General features: G+C 35.6%; 1 protein-coding gene and 1 long non-coding RNA gene across 6 annotated transcripts in view; one reads left to right on the forward strand and one right to left on the reverse strand.

The window, feature by feature from the left end:
* Positions 1 to 14,961, forward strand: part of LOC103021983 (1-phosphatidylinositol 4,5-bisphosphate phosphodiesterase beta-1) — a 174,060-nt gene that overhangs the window by 117,337 nt on the left and 41,762 nt on the right. For all 5 annotated transcript variants that reach the window (XR_007440429.1, XM_022686767.2, XM_022686776.2 and 2 more), the window contains exons 14-20: positions 4,181 to 4,355; positions 8,273 to 8,356; positions 9,149 to 9,216; positions 9,357 to 9,453; positions 10,626 to 10,710; positions 10,794 to 10,918; positions 12,764 to 12,918. Coding sequence is in view for 4 of the 5 variants with exons in the window: in XM_022686767.2 (XP_022542488.2) it covers positions 4,181 to 4,355; positions 8,273 to 8,356; positions 9,149 to 9,216; positions 9,357 to 9,453; positions 10,626 to 10,710; positions 10,794 to 10,918; positions 12,764 to 12,918 (789 nt within the window). In the remaining variant the exon portion in view is untranslated. The remainder of the gene's footprint in view (positions 1 to 4,180; positions 4,356 to 8,272; positions 8,357 to 9,148; positions 9,217 to 9,356; positions 9,454 to 10,625; positions 10,711 to 10,793; positions 10,919 to 12,763; positions 12,919 to 14,961) is intronic.
* On the reverse strand, positions 4,350 to 14,109 carry LOC111197418 (uncharacterized). Its single transcript, XR_002652433.2, has 4 exons — positions 13,719 to 14,109; positions 6,700 to 6,815; positions 5,795 to 5,857; positions 4,350 to 4,453 (listed from the first exon to the last, which is right to left on the reverse strand). It is a non-coding gene; the product is annotated as an uncharacterized LOC111197418 (long non-coding RNA).

Genomic DNA, 14,961 nt, shown 5'->3' on the forward strand with positions numbered 1-14,961 from the left:
CAGTGCAACTTTCACAAAAATTTCACACCTTTCTCATTGGCTCAAGTCACCATCTAGTTCCATTCTGTTGTATGGGCCAGAATTAGTTGCATTTGCCAAACAATGGTTTAGTGTTGTTCCAAAAATATTTTCTAATGTTGAGAAATTATCAGTCAGTTATGTGGAATCACTATCCTTTATTAAATGACGTTAATTTAAAGCCATATTGTTTTAGTGCATGAAAAAGATTATGCACAAGCAAATTCTGCATTCAATTTTATTGTTTTTATTCTCTTTATTCACTGAGGACTGTTTTAAATATTGTATTTATTACTAGTTACAACTGTGCATTGTGCTCTGACAATACATTCATAATTTCTCCACTTCACACACACACACACAAACACACAGTAAATACACACTCAACACACACACACACACTGTACTGTATGTACAGTACAAAACAAGCACTCTCTTGCGTCACCAGCACCTCTCTGGGAACTGGAGACAGGCTTTTGAATGGGCCGTATGAAAGAAATTGTGTTGTTTGCTTAAGTTCACTTTTCATCTCTGTCCAATCAGGTGTTCCTCAGTATCAGCACTGCATTTTTTATCAAATTGCTTGGAGACGATTAAATGGAAATATGCCACAGACTAATCTCAATGCTAGCCCTTGGCAAACATTTACCCCCCCAACCCCCATCCTAGTTGTCATAGTGACTGGTGAAAAGCATGCTTTGTGCTATTGTAGAGGAACTTGCCAGGCCCCAGTCACTCGTCCTTATGTAACTGCTTTCCCTGCACTTCTTTCCTTTCATCTCCAATCTCTCACTCATTAGGACAGTGTGTGTGAGTGACATGGGGAGATACATTTATTGCGCTGTTGGATTTACTGTGCTGGGGAATTGAAGGATCTTGACCGGGGCTCTACTGTAGCCTTTGTGTGGGAGACTTGTGTGAAGTTCAGCTTCATCCCCAAGAGAGAGGGGCCAACTGTCCAACTGTGAAATCCTGTGTGCTTTCTGTTGGAGTTATCTCCACAAGACACTTCTCTAGACTGAGAAAAAGGGATCGAATTGAATGTGATTTGCAATTATTTTTACTCCAAAATGTTTGATAGACAAAGTTAATCTTTAAGTTTACTTTTGGCAGTAACTTTATTCATTTTCAAGTGTAGCAATTTACTCAGAATGGTGCAGTAAAATTATGGCTAAAAATTATAAGATATGCACAGTATATTGCTTAATTTTGGTCAATTCAGTATAAATCTAATATTGATATGACCAAAGTAAAAGCCACAGAAAACTGGACAATGGAAGTCGGTAGGTAAAAACGTAAAAAAAAAAAAAATAAATAATGGCAACACTTTCTATGAATGTCATCTCTATAAAACTCTATAAGCAAACTCCTAACACATTATAATGCATTAATAAGGCTTTTTAAGCATGGCAATACCTATTTATAAGAATGTATAACCCATCATGACCATGTTTATTATGCATCATGAATTGTGATCATAATTTATTAATAGCTTAATAGTGTTTATAACATGTTATATGTCAATACCAAGAAACTCATTCCCAGCTTGCAGAATGCATTATGACTAAAAAAGCTGCCAACATATTAACACACACTGTATAATGCTCTACATATGAGTTATAGTTGTCTTGAATATAATATTAGTTATAGTCACTTATAATGTATTATAACAGGTCTTTGTGTGCTCCAAGTAAAGTGACAGACTTTCATTGTGGGACTAGATAATTAATGATAGATATATATTATTTTAACAGCTTATAATGGGTTATGATTTTTTATAAATATGCATAATCATGTGCATAATGCTGCAAAGCCATGTAATGTGCCCTGTAATGAATGTCAGTCAGTGACAGATGCTGTAAAAAAAATAAATAAAAATATCAGTGTTTAAAAATGACATCACCTTCATTATGCAGTCCTTATTATCCAGTCCTATGTCAAACTTTGAAGTGGATGAACTTTAAACACCAGAATTCCACTTTAAGCTCCACTTTTGTCAGCCAAGAACAGAAAGCTGAGGCTGCAGTGCACAGCCTTAACAAACCTGGATAAATTTGAAGGTTGTGTCAAAGTAATATATAATACTGTATTGTTTAATAATTACCTTTTAATGTGTGAAGGCATTAATCAATACTTTCAACAGAGTGGATCAAATGTACTTGGTGCATCTGATACTAATAATTGTCCAAAACATTTTTTTAATAATATACAAGTGAGGCTACCAGCTCTCATCTGAAACAGATCACTTACTCTTTAGCTCAAAAACATAGACAGGGAGGAAAAGCACACTTCTCATTAGTGTGGATTAACTCCTGGCTACAATGAAATTAGGTTGTGACCAGTCCATTATTATTATACAATATTGTCCTTTTGCATTGATAATAAACTTAAAATGGAAACAATAACACATTAACTTAAAGCAGGGTTTCTGCTTGTTTTTGCTGTCAAAAAATATTTTGAGAGACCTTATTGCATCTAATCAAATAATAATGAAATATGTACATTTTTACACCCCAAGGTCACATGAGTTGAAATGTGTTAATGATGTGTGCACATATATGAATGAAATAAAACCGTGAATAATACAATAAAAAAGGTGAAAGTGCATGTTTATCAAGAAAAAACAGCCCCAAGACTCTGACTTACCTCATACTCTGTGCACCTGATTAGTCTGGAAATCGGAATGGAAAGATCTGCGTTTAGGATAAAGATAATTGCTTTGAGTCTTAACCACACGCCTCCCACCACCACTATCACGCACATTCAGACACACACAACACTTTCTTTTTCACTCTTTTCTTGCCCCCCTCACATCTTTGTTTGAATGGAGTTTCTTGCTCGTATGTATTATTAATAGAGGTAAACACTTTAGAGGGATTTAAAGGGATTTTCCCCCTGAGTAAACAGCCCTCCTACAAAAACATGGAGCATTTAAACTAACATGCCAAACATCTTGTGTCCTTCTCTCTTTTTTCAACAGAGAACTCTTAAAGTGTGTTCTTTCATGGTTTTGAACATGGTTTATACAGCTAGCCACTATTCAAGGAAGCCATGGGTCTGTGAAAAGAAAGTTTTCCTTATCAACATCTGTAGCTCTGGAAAACAGAAGGGCTATGCATTTAAGAGCTGAACATTTTTCTTGCCAGTGAGGCTCAGAAATATATAAGCAGCAGTGATTAGCAATGGTTAAATGCAACAAAATACAGCATTAAAAACAGTAACAGATACACTGGATTGAATAATGTATGTTGGCAATAGACATAGAAGAGACACCTTAAAATAGAGAGTTTCTTTGATTTAAAAAATTTGAAAATCTCTGGAATATAATCAAGAGTAAGATGGATGATCACAAGCCATCAAACCAAACTGAACACCAGGAGTGGCATAAAGTTATCCAAAAGCAGTGTGTAAGACTGGTGGAGGAGAACATGCCAACATGCATGAAAACTGTGATTAGAAAGCAGGGTTATTCCACCAAATATTGATTTCTGGACTCTTAAAACTTTATAAAGATGAAATTGTTTTCTTTGCATTGTTTGAGGTCTGAAAGCTCTGCATCTTTTTTATTTCAGATATTTTTCATTTTTTATGCAAATAAATGCTTAAATAACAGCTTTTTTATTTGGAATTTGGGATAAATGTTGTCTGTAGTTTATAGAATAAAACAACAATGTTCATTTTACTTAAACATAATGTATTTATATTTTAACCAACTTCTAAACATACTCTATTTTAATATTTTTGTATTCCTACCTTAATTTCTATTTTTTTTATCAAATAAATATGAGAGAAATCTGCATTGAATTTACTTTAAATGTGTACTTGAGTTTTCACTTTTTTTTTATAAGTTTAGTTAGGTTTACGGCTAACTGTGTTAATAGAAGTTCATCTTTATACAGTTAGCAATAATGATAAAATATTATTCAAAAAACGTACATTGTACAGAACCACAGTACCTTATTTGAAATTGTCTGATCACCAGTTCTATTATTTTCTTTTTTTAAGGAAATATTTTTTTATGCAAAGATTTAAAACAGATCTGATTATTACCTTAAGAACCACATTTTAACTGTGTAATGTAATTCTAGTCAATAAAGATAAAGATAAAAATAATATCCTATTAATTAATTTGAATGATTCACATCTCCTTCTCTGCCCTCAGCTGGATTGTGGGTCACCTCTGCCCAGTCCCATGGACCTGCTGGGTAAAATCCTCATCAAGAACAAGAAGAACTCTCACAAGGATGAGGGCAGCACCAAGAAGAAGCTTACTGAGCAAACCTCCAACACCTGCAGCGACACATCCAGCATGTGTGAGCCGTCCTCTCCCAGCGCAGGTACTCTGCCTCCTTGTTCTAGCACACCTGAGTAAAGCTCAGTCATTGGCCACATGTTCCAACAGCTGCTGGAGCTCCGCAGTGCTGTAACATCATTTCTGTGTGAAAAACATTTCTAGTTAATGTAATTTCTGCTTTATAGCCTTCAGATTTTTTTGCTTTGTGGCCTTTATGTTTATTTTCTGTATCTTTTAATGCAATTTACACTGTGCACATGAAGGAAACCAGTATCCAGTATAGAGTAAATAAGATAAAACAACATGGCATTTCTATTTCTCTTTCTCTCATTCTCTCTCTCTCTCTCTCTTCCTTTCTCCCACTCTCTCTTTTCCCCCCTTGCGACAGTCCTTGAGTGCAGTTTATTGATGTTATATATTATTAATGATGGTAAACACTGAGATTTGAAGGGATTTTCCCCACAAATAAACTGTCTTTTGAAAACATGAAAGCATTTAAACATTTAAACAAACAGGCCAAAATATCTTTTTAACACTTTTCATGTTTGGCACATTATTTCATGTTTGTTTAGGCAATTTACATCATTAAACTTTAGTATTACTCAGAGATGCAGATTCCCAGACAGTCGAGTAGGCTTAATCCCTCTTTGTCTGATTGGAATACCACTTATAATTTGCAATAATTCAAAATAATCATTCTAAAAATAATCTAATTAAAAAATCAGATTTTTTGCTTAATGTGATTCAGATCTTCAGATTATTTTCGTGGGTGTGTGAACATGCCAAATCCATTTTTTTTTATCAGGTTTTAGTCACTTTCATATTTGCTTCTAAATCAGATACATGTTCAAATTCATGGACATGTGACATGAATATAAACAGTCATGTTTTTACGCATGTGCTATGTGCTTCTCTGTCGTACCCACACATCTCTTGGTGCAGCTGTGCAGCTGTAGCTGCCAAAACAGCAAAAGCAAGCAGCCTAGCCTTTTTTCTCCTCCTCGACCTGAGCATGTACTTCAAACTCGAGCAAAAGATGCTCCACATATGATCTGCTAACTCATTTATTTCACCTTTATGAAGCTACGAGTCGTCTCTCAAATAAGACATATTTTGTTGTTAGTGAAGAAGGCGATGTTTATACTTGTATCAATGTGCACATGTGAAGCGTTTTAGCAACAGATTCGTTCAATACACACAGATACAGCTCACTTACATTTGTGAATGTGAACCGTCAGGATAGCCAAATCTGATCTGAGCAAAAAATCTGATTTGAGCAATGTGGCTTATAATGTGAACGTAGCCACAGTGTTTGTTTGTTTGTGTGTGTGTGTGTGTGTTTCCTTCACTAGAAAGAGTGTGTTAAACTGCAATTTGTTTAGCCGGCACCTAGGCCTGAGTGATAGCCGACAGCCAGGTCGATACTTTTAACACTGACTTTGAAACAGGAGCACAGAGACATCCATCAACAGCTCCACTCACTGAAAGTGCTCCTCTGCTATCCACATCCAATACTGCCCTCTGGTGGCCAATCAGCCTCAGCACCTAATCAAACAGAATGAAGACGGATTAACTCCACTCTCTCAAGCATTTAAAGATGCACCAATTAAGCCATGCAATGAGTTTAGAATTTAAATGTGGTGAAAAGATCATCAGCAGATAATGAGCTCACTGAAGAATAAATGAGGGGTTGGATTTACTTCAGATGTGTTCATCATTCTCAAACTAATGAAAGTTATTACAACAGCACAGTTCATTTATGTGCAATTGATGCACACAGACGACTCATTTCTGTGCATTACTCATCCCTCATGAAATATGCATGAACATTTAGTTTTATATGATCTATTCTATATTAAGGTTGGGTACTGTTAAACTAATATCAAATTGAATGAAAGTATATTATTTTACACTCATAGTCACACATGGAACAACTAGAAGCAGCATGATAAGGATAATGATAGAATGGCTAAAATATAAGATAAAAAGTACAAGAGTAAAATTAAATAGATACAAAAATATACAGAAATAAAATAAGAGTAAAAATAAAATATGCCGAGATAGCAATAGCAATATAATTATTAAATGGGAAATCTGAGAATTGGTGAGCAGTGTAGATACTAAGTCACACTAATTAAGTAGCACTTTATTATTAGTATCTTATTTTGAGTTAGATACTTTAAGTTGCATTGGGACTGTATTTGAACCAGAAATGAGTCCTGAAGTACTGAAGTGTTTAGGTTAGTAACATGTAGTATATAATTTAGGTATCCAATCAGCAGTTTCGGTTTTGGAATAAACTTTGCCATTATCAAGATTTACAATTTTGGAATAAAAGGAAATAAATGACATAGAATTATTCAATAATACTTTTAATAGTTCAATACTTGGTAGAATAGTCTCTCCCTCTCCCTCTCTCTCTCTCTCTCCTTCTCTCTCTCTGGAATGCAGTTTGACCAATATTTGAAGACTCAGGGCAGTAGGGATGGCAAGCATGCAGAACCTTAACAGACAGAAATAGAATAATATTATTATAATAAAAAGCAAACATTGATATGAACTTGATGTAAAATCCTGGAAATTCGACTTTTTTTTATAATAAGGCCGTTATTAATCACCCAAAACTTAAAACATAGATGGTGGAGATGGGTAAAACATCCTGGTACAACAAATGTATATTAAATATATTGTTGTTTTTTTATTCTTTATTTTAAGAGACTATCATATCTCTCGCATATATACATCATCCAAATTTCGTCTCTTGGAACATTTTCATACATTTTTAGAAAACAGTTTTATTGTCAATTATAACAAGAAAACAAGAAGAAGAAAAAAGGGGGGGAGGGTCACATGTCTGACAGTTTTACAATAGTATTAGAGCCGAGCGTGGGAAAACAAATATTATCATATAAATATTACAATTTCTTATTCACTGGGTATTTCCATGAAATGTGGTCATAAGGGTTTTACATAAGTTACCCATTTTGACCATCTCTTAACAAATCTTTTCATTTGTAAACGGAGTAAAAAGGTGATTCTTTTTTTCCATAATATATATATATATATATATATGAGTTGTCTGTTAGCGGCGGTTCAGACGTACACCAACACCTTGTTATATTTTTTTACATGCAGATTTTAAAACCAATACAAATATTAATAACAAATATTTATCTGGAATTTTACCACATCCAATTCATACTAAATATATTGTAAAAATAACTACTATGTCCTTCGTACAGTATAAGAGATCAGGATTGTGCTGCTCTTTGGTGAAATTCTGCTGTGAAAGCAGTCTTCTCATGTTGCCAGTGTGCAGGTGACTGCAGCAGTTCTGTCTGTATGTGCAGACCTTTCAACATTTCAGCATCAAACATCCAGACATGAGAGCAGCTTGTTCCCCAAAACTTTACTTTACTCAACAATTACAGTGAACCCTCTTGTATTTTTAATAAACTAAACACTATTTTACTGTAACGTCCTTTAGAGATATGTCTCTTGCAGCGCTACACTGACATGAGTTTTCTACACTGTTTACTTTACCCTGTAACACATTTCATACATCAGATTCTCTATTTATTCTACTGTTTTTTTTCTGTCTGTCAGTTTAATAGTTTGCAAATAAAAGTCATTCTGGTTGTGATTCTAATTTTAACACTTCCAACTTTAACATCATCCAGCACAGTGCTTAAAACTTTAGACTATTTTATCCTTGTGACAAACTTGCAGACACATTTTGCTGCTCGTGGGGATCTGTTGTTTGTATTTGAATTGAGATGAAAGGGAAATGGAGCATTTTTTATTTGTAGCTTTTTTACTCTGTAGCTTTTAATTTCCCTTTAATTTGGGTTTAAGTTCCAATGTGAAGGGCTGGAGCTGTACATTAGGAGACAGTGTCAGTTGCTGGAAGGGTTCTGGCGTGTGTGTTTAGAAAATAACAGTATCTGGGTTTCTTCACAGGATCAGCGAATCAGGAGCTTCCAGACTCCAGTCAGCCAAGCTCAGAGGCCAGTGATGGCAGAATGCAGGGAAGAAAGTCTATCGGTGAGAATACAGTAACGTCCCATAGCAAATGAACAACTAACCCTCCAGAGATCTATAATACAATGTTTATAGTTTAGACGTTAGTCATTTTCCTGTACAGTATGTCTAAATTACATAGGTATTTGAATATAACTACACAATTCTAAATGTATTTTAACATTTAATGTAAGTTAGATCGGTTGAATTTATTGTATAGATTTAGATTGAATTTTACTAAAGAAATAATACATGAGAGGGAGTGCTATAATGTGTAATATAGGCCAATATTGTGCATTTATTACAAGTTATAGCACGAACCTTAAGTGTATTATTGTGATTATGCCACAGTTACATTATTGCTGTTTATTAAAATATGTATTAAAACAGTTAAAGAGGAGGAGAAGATATGATCTGTTTGGTTATAAAAAGTCTGCGAGTTAAAATAGTTCCATTGCTGCTCTGTTTGTTAGTGTGCAGTTTGGCTTGTAAGCGCTGTTTTGTTGCTTGGTTACCTGTATGTGGTGGAGTAATACATGGAGAGCTTCGGTTACAGTGCATTACTGGCTGATAACGGCACTCACAGAACGCCTCTCAGCCAATCACATTGCAGGGTCAGGACTAACTGTGGTATAATGTACACTTTTCTCCAGCTATTTTCAATTAGATTAAATAATGGATAAAACAGTGTCAATGTGGAAATATTTCTGATAAAATATAATAAAAATGTGTTATAATATAGGTAAGTTCATATAAACAGTACAACCATGTTATTAGATAAGTATTGCTACCTAAAGTGGTATTCTAATTCTTTAGGTGAGGTTGAAGCTGAGAGTGAGGATGAAGATGATGAAGATGATGACTGTAAAAAATCCATGGATGAGGTATAAAAAAAACACATCTTTTAACGTCTCCATTCACTCTGAATAGTAACATTGATTATTTTATCACCAATTCTTCAATTGTTCCTAGCTTAAGCATAAGCTCAGGTACTGAGTGGCTGTTTACTGTTTACCCTGTGTAGGGGACAGCAGGCAGTGAAGCGTTTGCCACTGAGGAGATGTCTAACCTGGTCAACTACGTTCAGCCGGTCAAGTTCCACTCATTCGAGGCATCAAAAAGTAAGTTGCTGACTTTATTTTAAATGCTTATCTTAAAAAACATCTGGTATTTGACATATTGTGACTGTTATTATCAGTGATCAGTCATGCTTTTTGTTCTCAACGGAGTAGTACTGAACATTAATCTCACTTTGATCTAAATATCTCATTATGCTCATTATTGTTATAGATCTTCATGTCAACATGCACTTATGTAATTTATTAAAATGACAGAACAGGCAGTAACCCAGTGTTTTTTCAAACTACTTCATTATACATAAGATAATCTAGATAACTACCTCACTAATTTTACCATCGTAACTCAGGTGAATGAAATGCGCCAATAGATCATTAGAATGTTTAGATAGACAGACAGGCAGACAGGATGCACAAATCAAAAGTCACTTTCCCAATGTATCCTGCAAGTGCCAGCTAAGTATTGTAAAGACCCAACATATCAAATTCTATATCATAAATAAACCACTGCTTTACTCACACCAGTTCTTTACAGTGCTGTAAATATTTTTCTGAGATACAAATTGTAAATTTATTATATAACATATAATCAGTCAACAATCGTAAGATAAAATCATGCCAAAGCTAAAAATACAACAACAGTAATGCACTGAATACATGTTACATTTTATAAAACAGATTGTCCTAAAATGAATAGCTTTGCAGCTCTGAGTAGTCCATCAGGCTAAGTGCTGCCATTATGATCAGGAGATGGGTGGGTTCGAATCCTGTTCATGTAGCTTGCCATCAGCTACTGGAGCCTGGAGAGAGCACGATTGCTCAATTGGATAGCTGGTGCTCTCTCCCCTTACCACTCCAAAGGGTGATGTAGATCAGCACAAGGCCTCTGTGAGCTGGTGTATCAGAACCGAGTCGCTGTGCTTTCCTCCGAGCACTGTGTGATACTACTCAGCAATGCAGCATCAGCAGCTGTTCAAAAAGAGGCGGAGTCTGACTTCATATGACTTCACATGTGCTAGTCTTCCCCCTCTTGGTGTTGGGGCATCACTCTAGTGATGAGTGGGTTGGGTATTTGGCCGTGTAAATTGGGGAGAAAATGGGAAATGATTTAAAAATAAAATGAAAAAAATATATATAAATAAATATTAACTGTGGGATACATTGGTTTAAGTCTTATTTTTTACAAACATTTATATATATTTTGTCATGTTTTACAGAAACTAATAGAAGCTATCACATGTCATCGTTTGTGGAGACTAAGGCCCTGGAACAGCTGACCAAGTCCCCAGTGGAATTTGTGGAGTATCCTTTTCACAGAGTTTGGTTCCTTTATAGCTTTTTCTCAGGCACTTCTTCGGTGGTGTTTCTTAACTGAATCCACACAGGTATAACAAACTCCAGCTCAGCAGACTCTACCCCAAGGGCACCAGGATGGACTCCTCCAACTACATGCCTCAGGTCTTCTGGAACGCAGGCTGCCAGCTTGTGGCATTGAACTTCCAGACCATAGGTACATAAACAGCGACTGCTCGGCCTTTGTATCACACGTTACCACATCCTGCTAATGTTTGTTCATTTCATTTTAAGGACTCTTTGTGGTCAATCTTTTCTTTTTGTTTAGTGACTGGACTTTTTGGCACTTGGAAAATGATTTTTTGAGAAATGATTTGTTGCTGTTTTTTCGAGAGAATCAGCTTAAATAGAGGCAATTTAGATTAAACACTTTTTGACTCAGACTCAATCCCATTTCTTTTTTGTACCCCTACCCCTTGTTTTTAGGTGTTAAGGGTTACAAAACAGAGGAGTGAAATCCTCCCCGTAAGAACGGGGACAACTCTTCCAGAACCCGATACAGATATATAGCAGTGGAGCGCAATATATGGTTAGCATCCTAACTGCTGGTTAACCAGGTGGTGCAGCAATGAATTATTATTGTTTATTCATTGATTGCACTGTGATGGGGGCTGAAATTAGCTTTTATTAGCTTTTATGTTATTTTTTCATTCCACCTTATATGATGTATCCTGTGTCATCTGTTGCACCATATAAGGTGCAACAGGAAAGTTAGCTCGCTAGCTAGCAACTGAGATGAACTATTAGCAAATTTTTTATGCTTGTTTTGAGGAAAATGGCCATAAACATTGAAACTATGCATAATATTATGGTAATATTGTGGTAATCATAATGTTAAAAGGAAAATACTTAAATTTATATGTTTCTTTGGTGACTTGTGCCGCCAATTTGCCAGTAATTCTCAGCACATAAAAATCATATTTTGAGCTAAAAATTATTAACACCTATAAACATGCATTTTTGGACAAGCTAAGAGATACAAAAAAAGCAGCACCTGAAGTGAAAAACGAATGTGGACTGATGCTGTAGAGCATAGGTCGGCAATAGGCGGCCCGCGGGCCAGATGCGGCCCGCAAGCAAGAAACATCTGGCCCGTGAGGTTGAACTATAATGAAAAAAAAAATCGGACTGTCCGTCTCAAAAATGCTCTTTATTTAGAAACTTAATTTTCCAAAACAGAAAAATTTATTAAAGATTTTTTGATAGAGCCACGGGCTGTTAGATAACTGCTAGATCCTTTATTCTGTTTTTTTTTTTTTTTATTCGTTTGTTTTTTTTTATTTAACAAACAGGTATATCATTAATAGCGCCCCCAATGGTCAGTCCACAGATTTCACCCACATCAGCCCACTTGAATGTCTGCTTGTCATTTTAAGAGCGCCCTCCCGCCACCGCGCCCGCCAATCCCCCCCCCCAACCCCGTTCTGCTGTGCTTGTGGCCCGCCATGTAATGGCTTGGAAAAAATCTGGCCCGCGGCCAAACTTAATTGCCGACCCCTGCTGTAGAGTAATGTTGCAGGATTGTACACAAATGTGCATGTGTGTTACGATGCAGAAGTTACATTGTGCAGAAACAATGACAGACTTTATATTTTCATCCCTATTAGTCAATGTCCCAGGTATAAAATACACTGATTGAGAGTCTGAAAAATCAATCATTAAAATAAAAATAATTTACTTTAAACATTTAAATTGTGTTCAGCAAACATTAATATACTCATTTAAAAGACACAAGTGAACATTTGTTTGAGCATTTAAAAAGCTCAGAGAGAGCTAGGAATCACTCTGATCTTGTAATTGCTTTGGAAAGACTGTGTCTTAGCCTAATGTCTGGCTAAATTCCTTTGTGGAGAGATTGTTCCTTAGGCCTGTTCTGAACTTTGATAAGCGATTTGTCTGATCCTTTTCCAAATGTAATGCTATGCAGAACAGCTCAGCTTTACTTATACAGTGTGAAACTCCCAGTAACTGCTCTTCCTCTCGTGTCCTGTTCTACTGACAGATCTGCCCATGCAGCTGAATCTGGGGATGTTTGAGTACAATGGGAAGAGTGGATACAGACTGAAGCCTGAGTTCATGAGGAGGCCTGATAAGCACTTTGATCCCTTCACTGAGAGCACAGTGGATGGGATTGTAGCGCACACGCTATCTGTGAAGGTAAGAGTGTTAGTTATTGTAGGTCAAGACCCCATTGATAAGAATCTAGACCCGTGGTCTTCTGCCCTGCTCCTGAGATCTAGTTTGCAGTAGAATTAGCACTACAGCAAATAGACAGAGAAGAGGATCACCTTGTTTACCATCTGCTGGAATCTAGGGGAGTGTCACTACAGTATATGCTTATACTAAGAGAAAGCATTGTTATCTGCCCAAAATAAGTATGTATAGAGCAAGCGAAAACAAAATACTGAAAACTGAAAGTGAAAACATTTTCCTTAACTGAAAATGATAGAAACTGTAACGCTATTGTTTTTTTTGCAGCAGCAGTATTACATATATTTTGCACTTAAGGCTGCTAGCTTGTGGACTGTTACAGTTTTTGTGGACAGTTGGTTGTTTCACAGTAACTGAATATATTTTTAAATGGTTTCTTTTGTTGAGTTTTATTACATAACACCTTTTTGAATCCTGCACCTCACAAATAACCCAAGGTATGAAAAAAAAATTAACTAATACTAAAATTAAGCAATAATACACAAGAGGATGTATTATTAGGGTGCTTTAACATGTAATTTTGGCACTGCTGTGATGCGGTCGTAGATCAGATTACACATTATAGCACGAACCTCGAGTGTATTGTTTGTTAAAAGATTTCGAGTTAAAGAGGACAAGAATATACGATCTGTCTGGTTATAAAAACTCTGTTTGTAGCTGCGCTGTAAGCTCTGCACTATTGGCCGTTTCAGTCAAAATTGTGGAAATCTAAGCGTACTTTAAATAAACAGAAGTGCTTTACTCACCCAAATAAACTGTTTTCAGGAGAGAAACCTGTGTAGATTAAAGTCCAGTGCTCGTTTGACTAAAAGAAAATGTTTTTTTAAGAATCAAAGTTTCCAGTTTTGTTTACTTCGGCGCCCCCCAGCGGCAAGACTTGCGGAATTACAAGAGTACACCTTACATTCAGCTTAAAATACCCTATATTAACTGAAAAATCTATACATTTAAGCTTTTATTTTCATAATAATAAATCTTAACCTGATACTGGTGGCTGATAATGTGTGTAATAATGTGTATTTTTGAATCACTGGGCTTATTTATTTGTGGGACCGTGACTTTGTCTGCGCCGCCTATTGGAGACATGGCGTTTCTGCACTGTGCCTATACGATCTAGCGCCTCACAGTGGTGTGTAATGACATTGCATTTGGTTTGCAATCGGAACTAACTGTGGTATAATAAAAAACATTAAAGCTAATAAAAACTAACAAACTTACTCTAAAAATTACTTAAAACTAACTGAATTGGAGGAGAAAAAGTGAAATAAAATTAAACTATAATGAAAAATTAAACTAAACTAAACTATTATAAGCTTTATTTAGAGTACTATAGAGTGTGTGTAGATCAATTTTGGGTGGAGGTTATTATTTTACATGAGCATTTCCTGCTTGTTTTGAGATTTTTGGAGATATACAGCAGTATAAAAATAGGTTGATCAGCTTCAGAAGATAGCTGTGATCACCCTGATTTATATGACACGTAGACGACAATGTAAGGAACCTAACAACCAGTAAATAGCTGATTTAAACATGTATTAAAATGATTAAAGTAGTGTTAGTAGCTCATCAGTACCAAAAATCATTCAATCTATGTCCCTCTATGCTTTGTTTTTTATATATACCATACATAGACATATCATAAAGCACAGGAAAGCCTAAAATAGCTTAGCTTTACCAGCATCTCTATTTTCTCACACTGAGGTTAGCTTAAGGCTTGTGTGTGGTAATGAAAGCACTTCCTGCGTGACACTGATTACTTACCACCCAGTGAAACTTGCTTCTCATTTGCATCCAGTTGGAAATTTTTATTTTTTTTGCTGCTTGTTATGCCCTTCTCTTAAAAAAACAAACAAAGGGAGGCAGTGCTTTATTATGAATGCACTATTAAGCTTTACAGAAACTCTAATCAAGTCTTCTTGATCTAATTATTACTTTAAGAAGCTGAGAGAAATGTATGAGATTTGGGTTGGAGGTTAGACATGCAGGAAG

This window comes from Astyanax mexicanus, chromosome 1 (assembly GCF_023375975.1).
Source record: "Astyanax mexicanus isolate ESR-SI-001 chromosome 1, AstMex3_surface, whole genome shotgun sequence".
NCBI classification, from domain to species: Eukaryota; Metazoa; Chordata; class Actinopteri; order Characiformes; family Acestrorhamphidae; genus Astyanax; species Astyanax mexicanus.